The sequence below is a fragment of the Octopus bimaculoides genome, chromosome 22, assembly GCF_001194135.2.
Source record: "Octopus bimaculoides isolate UCB-OBI-ISO-001 chromosome 22, ASM119413v2, whole genome shotgun sequence".
Lineage (NCBI taxonomy): Eukaryota > Metazoa > Mollusca > Cephalopoda > Octopoda > Octopodidae > Octopus > Octopus bimaculoides.
In genome coordinates, this window is record NC_069002.1 from 17,675,123 (window position 1) to 17,692,045 (window position 16,923).

The 16,923-nt window shown below is 37.7% G+C and overlaps 2 protein-coding genes across 4 annotated transcripts in view; both read right to left on the bottom strand.

The window, feature by feature from the left end:
- LOC106874286 (toll-interacting protein) overlaps positions 1–16,923 on the bottom strand; it is a 271,164-nt gene that overhangs the window by 206,483 nt on the left and 47,758 nt on the right. The window lies entirely within an intron of this gene.
- LOC106874287 (EF-hand calcium-binding domain-containing protein 6) overlaps positions 1–16,923 on the bottom strand; it is a 300,872-nt gene that overhangs the window by 144,837 nt on the left and 139,112 nt on the right. For all 3 annotated transcript variants that reach the window (XM_052975711.1, XM_052975710.1, XM_052975709.1), the window contains exon 3: positions 1,677–1,747. In XM_052975711.1, the coding sequence (XP_052831671.1) occupies positions 1,677–1,747 (71 nt within the window). The remainder of the gene's footprint in view (positions 1–1,676; positions 1,748–16,923) is intronic.

Consider the following 16,923-nt stretch of genomic DNA (forward strand, 5'->3'; position numbering starts at 1 on the left):
TATTAGCAGCGGGGCCGAACAGCATATGCTGGTTTACCCCTGCCGCATCATGCTGATTCCATACCCCTTTGAGCAACATCAAATTCACTCATCTGTCCACAAACACTCTCCAAGCTTTCCTATCATTTATAAACTCTCTTGCCTCTCTCACTCCAACACCGCTAACCGCCAAAGCTTTCCTCACTCCATCCATACACACAAACCAAGGTCTGCCTCTGGTTCTAGCTACCTACCACTTCTACTTTCATCACCCTCCTTACCATCTGCTCCTCATCCATCCTCTTCGTGTGCCCAAACCACCTCAACATTCATCTATCCATTTTGGTTGTTAGTTTTTCTCCCATTCCTGCTTGCCTTTGCACCTCCTCATTCCTCATCCTGCCCATCCGTATCACACCAACCATAGCCCTCAAACATCTCATCTCAGCCCCCTCCTTTCCACCTCTCTCAGCTCTCACGTCTCTGCCCCATATAACATTGTCGGCACAATCACGCCCTCATACACACCTCTTTTTACTTTCATATTCAATCATTTATCTCTCAGCATACCTTTCACAACTCCCCTCCCTCCCTCTATATCCCACTTCCTCAGCCAACCCCACCATCCCAGATACTTAAAAACACTCACCTCCTCTAACATCTCACCATTTATACTCACATCCATCCTACCGGCCATTCCATCTCTCGAACATCTCATCCCCTTACTCTCAGCTACATTCACTTTCAGTTTCCTCCTCTCACACACTCTTCCAAACTCTATCACCAGTCTCCTCAGTTGCTCTTCCGAATCTGCCACCAGTGCTGTATCATCAGCAAACAACTGACTCACCTGCCATTTCTCTCCACTTTCTCTCACCATTTGGGTTCCCCTACCAAAAGTTCTAGCATTCACCTCTCTCACCACACCAGCCATATATAAATTAAACAGCCACAGAGACATCACCCAACTCTGTCTTAACCCCACCTTCACATCAAAGCACTCACTTCACCACCCACCCTAACACATGCCCTACTTTCTCTATAAAATATATATATTTATATATATATAAGGGTAAAGACCCCTTTTGGTTATGAAAGTTTCCCTCCAAGGCACAAGTCCAGGCAAGATTGTTTGTGGAAAACCAGCAGTCACCCATGCATATCAGTCTCCCCTTTCCATGCCACTGATGTTATCCAAGGGAAAGGCAAAGACCAATACAGCTTGGCACCAGTGAAATCACAATTCAATTCTACAGTTTAGTGAACTGGAGGAACATGAAATAAAGTGTCTTGCTCAAGAACACAACACACTAGCACAGTCCAAGTATCAAACTTACTATCTCACAATTATAAGCCCAATGCTCTAACCACTGAACCATGTGCCTTCACACACACACACACACACACACACATGTACATGTGAGTGTGTGTGTGTGTGTGTATGTGCATGCATATACATAGACATGCACACACACACACACACATACCACATCAACTAACCACATCACACATCTACCACATCAACTAACAAGGATTTGGTCAGTCTGGGGCTATATAGTAGGAGACAAATACTCAATGTGCTATGCAGTAGGACTGAACCTGAAACCATATGGTCAGTAAGTGAACTTTTTACCCACATAGCTATGCCTGCACCTATTTATGATATAAATTGTAAGATGATAATTTAAATTATATACCTTAAGAAAGTCTTCAAACTTTTCTCCAACAAAAGCTCGCAAACCATTCTCCAAAGCAAAAGGCTCAGATCCTGGAAATAGAAATTTATTCTGAATAATTTTCAGAGAAATATATTTTATTTATACAAGATTGTTTCAATGACAACAATGTTAACCTTTTTGTTACCATCTTTCTTTTGAAATACACTGCCTTAGTTTCAGTCAATTTTGAAAGTAATGAAAGAATTTAATAAAATGATGTGATTATTAGGCAGGTGCAAGAGAAAATTTGAATTTCAATAACATTAGAACAGGAAATTCATATCATAAAACCAAGGGCAATTTTAGGCAGTGGGGTATGAAAATGGTTAAAGCTATTTAAAAGCAACATCTGAATATATAGGAAGTCCCTAAAATCTGGACACACAGGAAATCTCATTAACTATGTTTTTTTATCTAGGAGTGGCTGTGTGGTAAGTAGGTTGCTTACCAACCACACGGTTCTGGGTTCAGTCCCACTGCGTGGCACCTTGGGGCAAGTGTCTTCTACTATAGCCTCGGGCCGACCAAAGCCTTGTGAGTGGATTTGGTAGATGGAAACTGAAAGAAGCCTGTCGTATATATGTACATATATATATATATATATATGTTTGTGTGTCTGTGTTTGTCTCCCCAACATCGCTTGACAACCGATGGTGGTGTGTTTACGTCCCCGTAACTTAGCGGTTCGGCAAAAGAGCCCGATAGAATAAGTACTAGGCATCCAAAGAATAAGTCCTGGGGTCGATTTGCTCGTCTAAAGGCGGTGCTCCAGCATGGCCACAGTCAAATGACTGAAACAAGTAAAAGAGTAAAAGAGTAAAGAGTATATTTCATATATTATATTTTACCTATATATTTTTTACTCAATGAAAATCACAGATGCAACACACTTGATGGAAGGCATAAAGAGTAAATATGCTCAAATTGATGGCAATGTAGAGTTATTGCATCGGGTTCACATGAATCTTACAAAGTGCACCGACCTTTGCATCACAAATGGTGGAAATAATATTGAAGATGTTATTCATTAATATTCCAAATGAATAAAATGGCGTTGAAAATTTTATGTGTATTTCTTGAAAATGAACTATTTGCCTGTGTCCAGACTTTAGGGACACCTTGTACAAACAAAATAGAAAGCTTCAGTTTTGAGCCTACAATGCCCATCGGCTGAGACTGAAACCTGGAAAAGAGCCAAACCAAGGCAAAAAAAGAAAATTTATTTTTAAGTAAAATATGTCATTGTATTTTTAAGTAAAAATATTTAATTTTAGGTGCAAAGTCTTGGTGGCTTCCTTATATCATTTCCTTGGACAACATTAATTACAGTGTCGTGAGATAGATAATGTGAAATCATCATCATCATCACCATTTAACATCCATTTTCCATGCTGGTATGGGCTGGACAGTCTGACAGTTGGCAAGGCCAGGAGCCATACAATTGTCTGTTTTGTCATGATTTCTACAGTTAGGTGCCCTTCCTAATGCTAACTACTTTACAGATTGTGCTGGGTACATTTTATTTGACACCAGCACCAGTGCTTTTTATGTGATACTAGCACCAGTACTTTTCACGTGACAGCAACACCAGTGCTTTTAGACTGATACCAGCACCGAGAGAGTCACCAAGTACCTTGCAAAACAAAAACCCCTCAACTGGAAGGTAGGAGTAGTATTGAAGAGGTGTTGCTTTGTGCCAGTTGAGAGATAAAAGGTACAGGGGAGAGAGATAGGTGTCTTGCTATTGAGTAGATACATGGATACCCCAGCTGGAAAGCAAAGGAGAGTGAGTTAGGGAGTAAGATAAAGAGAGCAATAGGGAGAGAGATGACAGCAAAGATGTTTCAGGACATGCCCTCAAAGGATATTAGAGTGGTAAGAATAGGCGAGGTGATATATGAAGGCACATGGCTCAGTGGTTAGAGCATTGGACCCACAATCATGTGGTAGTGAGTTTGATTCCCAGACAGGGCTGTGTGTTGTGTTCTTGAGCAAGACACTTTATTTCTTGTTGCTCCAGTTCCCTCAGCTGTAGAAATGAGTTGCAATGTCACTGGTGTCAAGCTGTATCAGTTTTGTTATTCTCTTGAATAACATCAGTGGCATACAGAAGGGAGGCTGGTATGCATGGGTGACTGCTGATCTTCCATTAACAACGTTGCTGGACTTGTGCTTTGGAGGGTAACTTTCTAGGTGTAATCCCATGGTCATTCATGGTCAAAGGGGGTTTTACCGTTATAGTGGTTTGAGATGGTTGAATGGGCAGGATGTGGTGACTGTAACAAATGATGGAGAGAAATGTAGGAGAGGCTCAAGGCAGCGGTTGCAGCAAATACATGAGGACACTGAGGGTGATAGTAGGTAAGCAAGGTATTAAAGATGGAGAACAGCACAGGGGTGAGAAAGCACAGAAAGGTGGTGTTTGGTGGAGACAGCAGACAGAGTATTATGTCTTGAGTTTGAATATCTCATTGCGAATAATGTTATGACAATGTTGGGGTGTGCACAAGGGTATAGAATAGTATTACCCAAATAAATATTTGGATATGGTTATCTGGAATAACCTTTCACAGAATTAATATGCTCATACAGAACATACTCTGTACTATACCAAACGTAGGTCCGATATTAAACTGACACAGTAATCCAATGTGCACAATCAACACTGTCAATTGCTGACTGTCAACTACCGACAGTTCACACAGTTTCTTCATTTTATTGAAATGCATCGGTCCACTTTTGGTCAAGTGGGGGTGGTCAGTATCCTTCCACAACATCTCGCATTTTTTGAGAACTACCCTCCCATAACTTCTCCCCCTTTTGAGAATTAAACCCTGTCCAGAGTTTAATATCTCTTACACTTAGGGTTTAATTCCAGTATTTCCATTCTTTTCCATTTTCTGTTATTTGAATGTGTACTTTCAATTTGAGACCATTTATTCCATACATCTTTTTTAAGGTGATTTATATGTCTTTAAGTTCAAAATATTTTCCTTTTACCAAGAATTTTTCAATTTGTTTAATAATTACACCATCCTCCCACCTTTCTTTACATATCTATATGATTTTAAAAAAACTTTGTCACCTATCATAAAGAATTTTGAAGTATATTTGTTGTTTGCCATTTTTCTTCTTTTACTCAGTATCAACTTATCAAAGATGGATCTAATCTTTCTAGCAAACATTAATTCCACAGGTGACATTCCAGACAGGGTATTCAGATTAGATGATACTCGGTACACTCTTAGAAATTGTTGAAGTGCTAGGTCATCCATTACTTCAACGTTCACCGTTTTCTATGCTTTCTTAAAAGTACCAACAAAATGCTCCACTTGTCCATTTGACCTAGGATGATATTGTGGAGTGGTGACATGTTCAATAACGAACATTTTACAAAATTTTTTGAACTCATCTGGAGTAAACTGAGTTCCGTTATCAGACACAATAATGTCAGGAATACCATATCTGGTGAACAATTCATGTAAAAAAACTTACTGTAACTTCAGATGTCAGCTTTTTACATTTATGCACTTCAGGCCACTTAGAAACACTGTATAACACAACAAGGTAATATGAATCCTTAAGTGAACCTATGTAATCAACGTGCAGTCTGGTTGATGGAATATCTATTTTTGACCACAGTTGCTATTTTGTGGTTGGTGCTTTTAAAGCTAGGGCACAACTTCTGCAAGCTTTCACTAGTTCTTCAATATCACAGTTCATTGTTGGCCAATACGCATAACTTCTCATTAACGATTTCATTCTCAAACTCCCTGGGTGACCAATGAGAAATTCCTTTAATAATTGCTTGTTGTCGTGTGGCTGGTACTACAACTCTTTGTGCATACCGTGATCATTGCCAGAGCAGCTGTCTGGCTTCTGCGCCAGTGGCATGTAAATAGCACCATTTGAGTGTGATTGTTACCAGCGTCGCCTCACTGGCACGTGAAAAAAACATTCAAGCGAGATCGTTGCCAGTGCCACTGGACTGACTCCTGTGCAGGCGGCACGTAAAATACACCATTTTGAGCGTGGCCATTGCCAGTACCGCCTGACTGGCCTTCATGCCAGTGGTACGTAAAAGCACCCACTACACTCTCGGAGTGGTTGGTGTTAGGAAGGGCATCCAGCAGTAGAAATTCTGCCAGATCAGATTGGAGCCTGGTGCAGCCATCTGGCTCGCCAGTCCTCAGTCAAACCGTCCAACCCATGCCAGCATGGAAAGCAGATGATGATGATATATATATATATATATATATAATGAGCTTCTTTCATTTTCTGTCTATCAAATTCAAGAGACTATAGTTGGCCTGGATCTACAGTAGACAATTACCTAGAGTGCCATACAGTGGAGCTGAACCCAAGACCATGTTGTTAGGAAGTGAACTTCTTAACCATGTAGCCATGCCTTCACCTATACTAATGCCTGTACCTATAGCCAGGCCTATAGAAAATAAGGTCTCATATATGTATTATAGAGATTCGGAAAACTTTAAGTAACTGATTACCTATAAAATTAGTAAACAAAATCTCCCTTTAACAGTGCTAAAGGATGTTTAAAATGTAAAAATAACAACGAAAGAGGATAACTCACTAACTATCAACTAAATGAAATTTTTGGAATAGAAGAGAGGAGTGATTCTGATCTTTACATTTAAGGAAGAAATAAGTATGCTTCAGACTTATTGGGCCCTCTTCAATGAAACATTTTCTCAGTTGGCAAGGCTTAAAAGTGATCAGTATATATAGAAATAGAGGGAACACAGTAACACTGATTATTAACATCAACAATATGCTAAAGGAATTACCCCAAGGGAATGTTCTGCATACAAAATACACATACAATAAAGCCTTACATATGCAAAATAGTAAGATAATGATTTCAATTAATTGAAATTATCCAAGCAATTAAGACAAAATCTACCTCAAAAGAGGTTAAAAAAACCAAAACTAAAAATAGCAAACATGGGAGATAACTTCAATAAAATCAGCTAATTAAAATTTTTGGAAACTAAACATGAAACAAATAGAAGTCAAACTCAGGTTTAAAAACTTGCTTTGATTTACCAATTATTTGTCAATTTAACTAATTATTAGTCAATGTGCTTTAGAATATTTTTGTTTATCTATTGTTACATTGATACTCTTCAATCATTTGAACAACAAAAATGTGAAACTCAGAGTTATCATTCAGTCTCAGAGTAAGCTTTAGTGCACTGTCATGGTATTAGCTGTCAAAAGATAGACAGACAGACAGACAGATAGATAGATAGACAGACAGGCAGATAGATAGCTCCGGTCAGTCAGTAGCCAAAGAAACAGATTTCAACTCAAACCAGCAGTAACGTTCCTTGTTTAGATTTTTCTACTTTCACTTCTGACAGCTAATACCATGACAGTGCCAGCTTTAGTGTCTAAAACAATACAAACACTCCATTTTGTGTATTGAGTACTTTTTCTCTGTTTGTTAATACAAATGCTTACTTGTCCATATGGATTGAAACTGTTCCCCCTTTTATTATCCTAAGCTTATTCATAGACATACACACACAAAAATTATATAATATAAATATATGTGTGTACATGGATAAATGAACAGACACACACACATACACACAGTACATACTCAGATACTTGTGTATGTGAATGCACATATGCACAGACATTGACAAGCACTTATTCATATATACACATAGAAACACAAATGGACACATACACACACACACATAAACTTTCACACAGACTTGTACACTGGTGCATGTACACACACACACACATACACACAGATGCGCATACTATTCCATTAAACATATCCTGTTGCTGTCAGTTTTGTTTCTCTCTCTCCCTCTCAGCTTCCCCTCTTCTCTCTCTCTCTCCCTGTTTCACTCTCTTTTATTTTTCTCCTTCATACTCATCATTGCTACTTATCTTTCTCCTTTTCTTTTCTCGTAATTTCTCCTCTCCCTGCTTCCAATGACTGAGTCTTGACCAATGTTAAAATAGATGCTTAACATTCCTTTGAATGTGACTGACGAAGCTAAGTGCATGATTCGGAAATAATTTCCAAGCTCAGCCATCCAGATGCATTAGAACAAGATTCAGTTGCCTCTAGCTTGGTTTGATTCCTCGAGATTATGGCTTCATCTTGCATAATTTAATTCCTTTTTACAACAGGGTTGGGTTTTATATTAGATCCACATACCATACATTAATTGTCTGCATACAGTTGTCTATATCTGTATGTGTATGTGTGAGTGTGTGTGTGTGTGTGTGTGTGTGTGTGTGTGTGTGTGTGTGTGTGTGTCTGTAAGAGAGAGAGAGAGAAAGAGAGAAAGAAAGAGAGAGAGAGAGAGAGAGAGAGAGAGAGAGAGCGAGAACGAAAGAGAGAGAAAGAGAGAGAGAGAAAGAGAGAAAGAGAGAGAGAGAAAGAGAGGGAGAGAAAGAGAGAGAGAGAAAGAGAGAGAGAGAAAGAGAGAGAGAGAGAGAGATAAAGAGAGAGAGAGAGAGAAAGAGAGAGAGAGAGAAAGAGAGAGAAAGTTTGCACATACAAGCATATTTGCACACACAAACAGATACATGTACATGTATATATGTATGCATGTAACCCTATGTATATAAACATATATACAAATAAATGTGTGTATATACACACACACACACTTCATTTCTTTGTATTTAGTTTGTAAGATTCTTGTTGTGAAACAAATCTTGCTGTGTCTTGGCATAGAGACTTTCACAAGACTCGATAAGATATGTATATAGGGAGAATTCACAAAAAAAAACAAAAGACAAAGACTGGTGGTGTAGACAACAAACAGATGTATTAGTTTAACACTCAGGAAGTGAAAAAGTCTTTAATGTTTCGAGCCTATGCTCTACAGAAAGGAATATAGAAAGAAACAAGGAGAGAAAATAAAGAATGTGTAGTGGCTAGCAATCTATAATTTTGAATGCTGGACAGAGGGGTCACACAGGAGAGCTAAGAAGAAGGGGAGATAATAAAAGTAGTGGTGATCCCAAAATGAAGGTGTGCGTGCGTGTGTGTATGAGAGCGTGTATGTGTGTGTGGAAGAGGGCTATGGTGCAAGTCATTGACACCCCTGGCAGGTTGGAGAATGGACTAGCCAAACTCTTATAAAGAGTAGTGGTTGGTAGTAGATGGGGAGAGCATTTTGGTAGTCTAGTGAAGCACATCGTGTGAACACACTGATTAAACCTCTGTGGTGTAATTTATATATACCAGCCTGTGGCAGGATATAAAAGTAGCGATGAGATATTCAAAGCTTGCGTAGGATGTTTAAATTTTATTTGTTTGGTATGAAAAAAAAGAAAAAACTATTTAACATGGAAGACTTGTTGGCTTGAGTGGTACAGTAGCAACAGTAACAACAACAGCAGTTACAACAACAACTACAACAGCAACAACAACAATACCAACAAATTATGGACATTATGCTCACAGGTTCGGATTTCGCTGTAGCTTACCTTGATGAGATACTCATAAAAAGTGAATCTAGAGGTCAGCACGCTGAGCATGTTAAAAAGGTCTTTGAAAGAATAAAAGATTATGGGTTTAAGCTCAGCGAAGAAAAGTGTGAATATTTTTTGCCAAGAATAAAATACCTAGGGCTAATTATTGATGAAAATGGATGCAAACCAGACCTGTCTAGGGCAAGTGCAATAAAAAATATGCCTCCCCCAGTGAGCATTACATTACAAGCATTTTGGGGACTTGCAAATAACTACCAGGTATACATACTGAATATGCATGATTTAAGAGATGGAACTGGTCAGACAAATGCCTAAAAGGCTTTGAAGAAATTAAAAACGTCTTAATGTCGGAATTGTTGTTATCACATTTTGAACCAAATTTAAAAATACTAGTAGCAGCAGATGCTAGTGAAAGTGGTATCGGAGCTGTGATTTTACATAAGTATGAAGATGGTAGCTTGAAAGTAGTAGTTCATGTTTCACATTCATTACTGCCAGATGAGAAAAGCTACAGTCAAATGGAAAAAGAGGCATTAGCCATCATATTTGTGGTAAAAAAATTCCATAAATTTATACATGGAAGAAGGTCCTGTCTGCAGACAGACCACAGCCCATTATTGTTGATCTATGGATCAAAATAGGGTATCCTCACTCATACAGCCAACAGATTGTAGCACTGGGGAATGATCCTACTGAATTACGACTTCAAGATGGAGTATTTGCCGTTGAAAACATTGGGACATGCAGATGGTTTGTCAAGATTAACACCAAAATACAGTGAACCACTAGAAAACAATGTGATAGTGGCATTAAAAGCTGAAAATGAAATAAAAAAATGTGCAATGTTGTGTGCGAATTGCCTGTGAAATTGGAGGAAATAAAAATTACGGCAGAGACGGATCAGTTTATCATAAAAATGTAAAAAAATAGTGAGATCAGAAGAAACAAATAAAAAAATACATGTGACTGGACGTAACACAGACGGTTGTAATGCCTACCTCACTACAAGATCAGGTTGCTCTTGGCTCTTGGGCACTATTAGTAATGTGTAACCCAGAACAACCTGTTGTACAATGTCAGTTGCTCTTGGGTGCTACTGGTAATGAGTAATCCAGTACAACCTGTCGCACTGGTCAGGTTGCTTTTTGGGACGCTACTGGTAACATGTAACCTAGTAGAACCTGTTGCATGCACTGGGACATCAAGAAACTGGTGAAAGCTGGTAGAGGTGGCATGCTCAGCAGCCAAAGTACCACCAGTAAAATACCTATCATGTCCTATGAGAAGGCAGCACGCCGGCAGAAATCATTGAAGAGTTTTGCTAGAGTCCAATAAGAGTCGGTGTGTTAGTTCCGCATTGAACTTGCACCGAACAAGTAAGTTGCCATAATGATAGTTATTCGAATTACTGTGTGTTGGTTTCATCGCTAGAATGTGGTAAGGGTTCGATTCCCCCTGCTCACAATATATCAGATGCAACTGTGCAGTGTTAACCAGCTAAAGGAGATGTCTTCTTGTGGTTAAAAAATTGCACTAAAGTCCATTTGAGTGAAAAACAAGAGAGCTAACAAGAGTGCTTAGTACAACAGAAAACAAGAGTGCTGTGTGCAAAAAACGAACAATAGTACCTAAGAGTTGGGTAACAATTAAATTACATCTGGCAATGAGTTGTTAGGATATAAAAGTGACAACATAAAAACAAAATAAAAATTCTAATTTCTAATTTCAAATTCCAGGCTGATACTGTGTGAAAAAGCCAATACTGTGTAAAAATAGATAAATAAAAATAATAATAATATTAACTTCAAACGGAAGTCAATCTCAAAGGGGAAGATGTTGTGGCAACAGTCATTGACACCCTTGACAGATTGGAGAATGGACTAGTTGAACTCCTATAACGAGTGGTGGTCAGTAGTAGTCGGGGAGAGTGTTTTGGCAGTCTTGCGAAGTACATCATGTGAACACATTGATTAAACCTTTGCTGTGTAATTTATATATACCAACCTGTGGCAGGATATAAAAATATATATACATACATACATACATACATACATACATACATACATATATATGCATTATATACCATTAGTGTGAAAAATCCTAAATGTTAAATTTTACTCATAATTCGCCTGAAGAAAACTATTTTTCACATTATTGTGTAATTGATTTGTTCATCAATAAAAAACACATGTGAAACAGCTATAGCGAACTTCCGCCCATTTGTGTTATATAAATATATATATATATATATATATATATATATATATATATATATATATACAGTAGTACCTCAGTTTTCGAACAACTCTGATCACGAATAAATCAGGCTTTATATATGTATAGATAGATGTAGATATATATAAAGCATGATTTATTTGTTATCAGAGGCGTTCGTAAACCAAGGTACTACTGTATTAAATGAATATGAGAAAGACAGAAGATAAAGCACGATTTATTTGTGATCAGAGCTGTTCGAAAACCGAGGTACTACTCTGTGTGTGTGTGTATATATATATATATACTCTTTACTCGTTTACTTGTTTCAGTCATTTGACTGCGGCCATGCTGGAGCACCGCCTTTAGTCGAGCAAATCGACCCCAGGACTTATTCTTTGTAAGCCTAGTACTTATTCTATCGGTCTCTTTGTGCCAAACTGCTAAGTTACGGGGACGTAAACACACCAGCATCGGTTGTCAAGCGATGTTGGGGGAACAAACACAGACACACAAACACACATACATATATATATATATATACATATATACGACGGGCTTCTTTCAGTTTCCGTCTACCAAATCTACTCACAAGGCTTTGGTCGGCCCGAGGCTATAGTAGAAGACACTTGCCCAAGGTGCCACGCAGTGGGAATGAACCCGGAACCATGTGGTTGGTAAGCAAACTACTTACCACACAGCCACTCCTGCTATATATATTTGTATATATAAGGAGTTGCTGATAAGTTCCTGATTTTAAGGGTATCACAAGAGACTTGGCTGGAGGCCTGATCTTCTGAGTTCTTTTACAAAGCTTAAAAAAAACTGAACCACTACTGCAACAAATTTGTGAATCTGAGAGGAGAATATCTTGAATAAAATCATAATTAACTGATCCTCCTGCATCTTTTCCATACCAGCTGCCCCTGAAGAGCATATATATCAAATAACAGCCCAGTTATCTAATATCCAGTACAAAGCCAATTGCTAAGATCGGCTGTGAATCTATAATACTGTATACTTTGGTTCATATATATATGTGCCTGTGTGCTTGTGTGTGTATGTGTAGATTATATATGTGTGTGTGTGTTTGTTTTTATACATATATATTCATATAGACACACACACATAACAAGAGAGGAGATAGTTTTTATATTCCTTTCAATGTATCTATCTGTTTCATCAATGAAACATCCATTATGTAAGGTTATACATTACAAGAAGATTACATCATCAAATCATCATAGTTTATATAACAAAAGAAGAATTATGCTGAAGACACTTTACTGCAGTTTGAGAGATACATCATTTCTACATAATGTGACTGACTTCTGCTATAATTTTATGGTTAGTCAGACAGCATAATTATTTGGTTACAATGAGTGACATATGTTTCTGCTGGACATAGTATGTACCATTGCACATGCAACCCAGCATAATCTTCTGTGCACCTTCAGTCAAGGTCCTACAGCATGCGTATTTGTAGCGAAGTGAGTTAATTCATCTATTTGTGGCTAGTTTACGATACCAAGTGAAGTGATGGGGGGGATATGTTGAAATCCGATATGACTCTAAAATTTATATCTAGGGTGACCTCTACTTAACACCAGTGCAGAGCAGAAAATGGGAGTTTAATCTGTATTAAATAAGGTCAAATTGTATCTGGGCATTCCAACATGGTTTTTCCTAGGATTAAAGGAGATTGAAAAGAACTGGAGTTGGACTTAGTTATATCGATGGGATGCCATTACTATATTTTATAGTTGTGCACTACTTAGTTGAGTCTTAGGTTATTCATAAGTTTCTATACCTCTATGTGTCACTATGATTTATAGGGATGGGGCAAAAAGTAAGATATTTTAAGGTAGTGATAATCATGATATTAAGTTGTGAGTTAGGCCAGATAATATCCTGATATATACCTTAATAAAGAGTCAAAAGTGGTTATTGGAGAATTTCTATGACTTCACAAGCCCCAATTTCTGGCCACCTAATCCCAATCCTATGGAATACTGTTGAAAAGGACACCAACCACTTTACCTGCAACACCAAGGCTGAACTGATGGCCAAGATCAAAGGGGTGTTTGAAGATCTTCCCAGGGACACAGTGAGGAACACACGCACCAGGTTCCAGAGCCATTTTGAGGCCATGGTGAAATCTGAAGGGTGGAAGAGACTTTGAGTGAATTGCTATCTCCCAGCCATAACCAAGTTGATATATTTTGATTTTTTTAAATGTATTTTTGGATGGGATATTGTGCTTTCCTTTCCTTTTATGCAAACTGTCAAATTTAGCCTGAACACTCTGTATATAATATATATTAAAGAGAGTAATATGAATTAATGGACTTACAAGGGGACAGGAATTATGTAATCACCTTTATTGGCCTATAGCTGTTTCTGCTATAAATTGCTGGCTTTGTGCCAAAATTTGAAACCAATATATTATGCAGACTGTGACAAATAAACCATTCAACAATATGCACAAGTCCTGAAATTTTGTAGAGAAGGGGCTTATCAATTACATCAACTCCAGTATTTGACTGGTACTTATTTCATTGACCCTGAAAGGATGAAAGGCAAAGTGGACCCCACAAGGCCAGCATACAGTCAAAGTTGAACCCTTGTGCATCACCTCATAGTTTCCTCAGCACCTTTAAAAACATATATCATCATCATCTTATGTCCACTGTCCATGTTAGCATGGGTTAGAAGGAATGTCAAATCCAAGCCGGTTCTTAGTGTATTTGGAGATTCTAGTCCTAAAGAGGTCAGAGAATCAAATCCCACTTGCAAGCTTCATTACTGGTGTGGTTCTTGTAGCTGGAGGCCCTTCCTAAGACCAAGAACTTCATAAACTGTACTGAATTGTGAACACCACCAAGATGTTTTGAGTTTGTGTGTATGTGCATGTGTGTGTGTGTGTGTGTGTGTGTGTGTGTGTGTGTGTGCATGTGCACACATATATGCACAAAAGTTGCAGATAACCAAATCAAAAGGGTTCTAGATAATCAACCAAGAGGTTGATGCTCATATCTTTACATGAGTGCTACACCGAAGTGAGTTCACTTTGCACCCACCTCCAGAATCTATGGTTATGTAGAAACAGACTGGACAATGGAAAGTGTGTGACATGCTCAGACTGCTGCACCACACAACATACAAATAACCACCACATAACAGACTGTGCAGTATGGTTCTCAACTAGGAAGATGTATGGTATATACAAAAGTGCTATGGATCTGTAAACTGCACAATGCCATGTGTGTGCCTCTGTGTATGTGTGTGTGTGTATATGAATAAAAGATAAACATCAGTGAATACCTGATAAATTGGAGCATCAAATAAATAATATAGCAAGTGTTAATTATTCCACCAATGTTTCAAAGATGCTACCTTTCTTACTTATTAGTCCATTGGAAGCCTGTAAAACCAATAAGGCAGCAAGCTGGCAGAATTGTTAGCATACCAAAGTGCTTAGCAGTATTTCATTTGCCTCTATGACCTGAGTTCAAATTCTGCAGGAGCCCACTTTACCTTTCATCCTTTCAGCATCAATGAAATAAGTACCAGTCACGTACTGAGGTTGATGTAATTGATAAGCCCTTTCTCCACAAAATTTCAAGACCTCTGCCAATTGTGGAAAGGATTATTTGTCACAAGCTACATAACAGATTGGTTTCAAATTTTGGCACAAGAACAGCAATTTTCAAGGAGGGGATAAGTCGATTACATTGACCCCAGTAATCAACTGGTAACTGGTACATATTTTATCAACCCCGAAAAGATGAAAGGTAAAGTCAACCTTGGCAAAATTCGAACTCAGAACATAAAGACAGACAAAATGGTGCTGAGCATTTTGTCCAGTCTGCAAATGATTCTTCCAGCTGCCATTTTAAGCTACATAATATATTTTTAAAAAAGACAGGAAGAGGTCTCTGGTTTCCAAAATAAGCTGTCCCCCCGCCCCCAGCTCTACAAGCTGTAGAAACCTGCAAAATGTTAATGTTACCCTTCCTCTTTTGATGAAGCCATAAAGAAAAAAAAGATTTTTCTAAACTATGTTCCAATAATACTTCAGTCATTATGTCATGCTACTGAACAAGGGACTTAACTCTGCTTGCTCCAGTTTGCCTGACTGACAAAATAATGTTCCACTCCTAATTCACAGATGAGTGGCTAGCAGTAAGGAGGGCATCCAGCCATAAAAACAATCGCTTCAACAAGAAACTCTGTTAACCATGCAAGCATAGACAAAAATGGATGCAAAACAGTAAAAGAAAATATATAAATGTGTATGGTGTGTATATGTGTGATGATGTATGTGTGTATGTAAGTTAGTAGGTATATCAAAGTCTGTGTATATGCATTTGTAATTTTATGAGTATGTGAGCATTTATCTCTATGAACATAACCATACAGAAAAATTGGTTGATGTGTGAGTGTCCATGTATGTGTGCGTGCATTTGTCTGTAGTGTGTGCGCTATTATATATATGTGCAGTGATCTGTGAGTATTAATGTGCTTGTACATGTGCATGTGTTTTTGTGTGTGTTAGTGTATGTGTATACTAGTCTGTGAATGTATTTCTGTGTATCAGTTCAAGTACACATCTATGTATGTGCATGTGAGCATGAATGAGTATGTACATGAATACATGTAAGCACTTATCTGGAATGTATTTGCGAGTATATATACATGTGTGTCTATATATGCACATATGCATTTGTACATTTATGTGTATATGCAAATCTATATGCATGTGCATGTATATCTATGTGTGCCTGTACCATAAATCAATATTTATACAACTCACTGCCAGTATACATATGCGTATAGTTACTTACTGACTGACATCGCCATGTTTAAACCCATAAATATATTGTATGTGTACGTATTGTATACATAAGAAAATGTATACTTAAGCAGAAGTATGTATGAATTTAGTATGCATATATAAATCTACATGCACAGCATGCTATATGTGAATATAAGTATGCCTACATGTGTAGGTCAGTGCATGACTTGCTATATCTTTGTATATTATATGCTGATATTATATTTCCAAATATATGTGTATGAGTGTATATACCAATTTGTACATTGTAGTTTGATGTATAACAGCAGGTCATTTTTGGCCAAGGAGACCTATGATAAAAGGCATTTCAGCCATGGCAGTTCTGTCTATTTTGTAGCAGTTTATCTCAATACCTTAATCTATGTGGCAGCTATTCCTAGTAGATCATATACTTAAATACAAGCTATGTCTGTACATAGGTAAATATGTTTATATAATTCTACAAGAGTAGATACAACTCTAAATATACAGATACATCTATGAAAGTCTGTGAATATAATACATATCTATCTGTTTACATTAGAGCATATTAATTTGTGGTTGCATGTATACATAAATTTGCAAGTTAGGGAAGTGTATGTGGATATGTACATGTGTCTCTGCAAAGTTCATGTGTGTGTGTATGTATGTATGTATGTGTGTGTGTGTATGTATATATATATA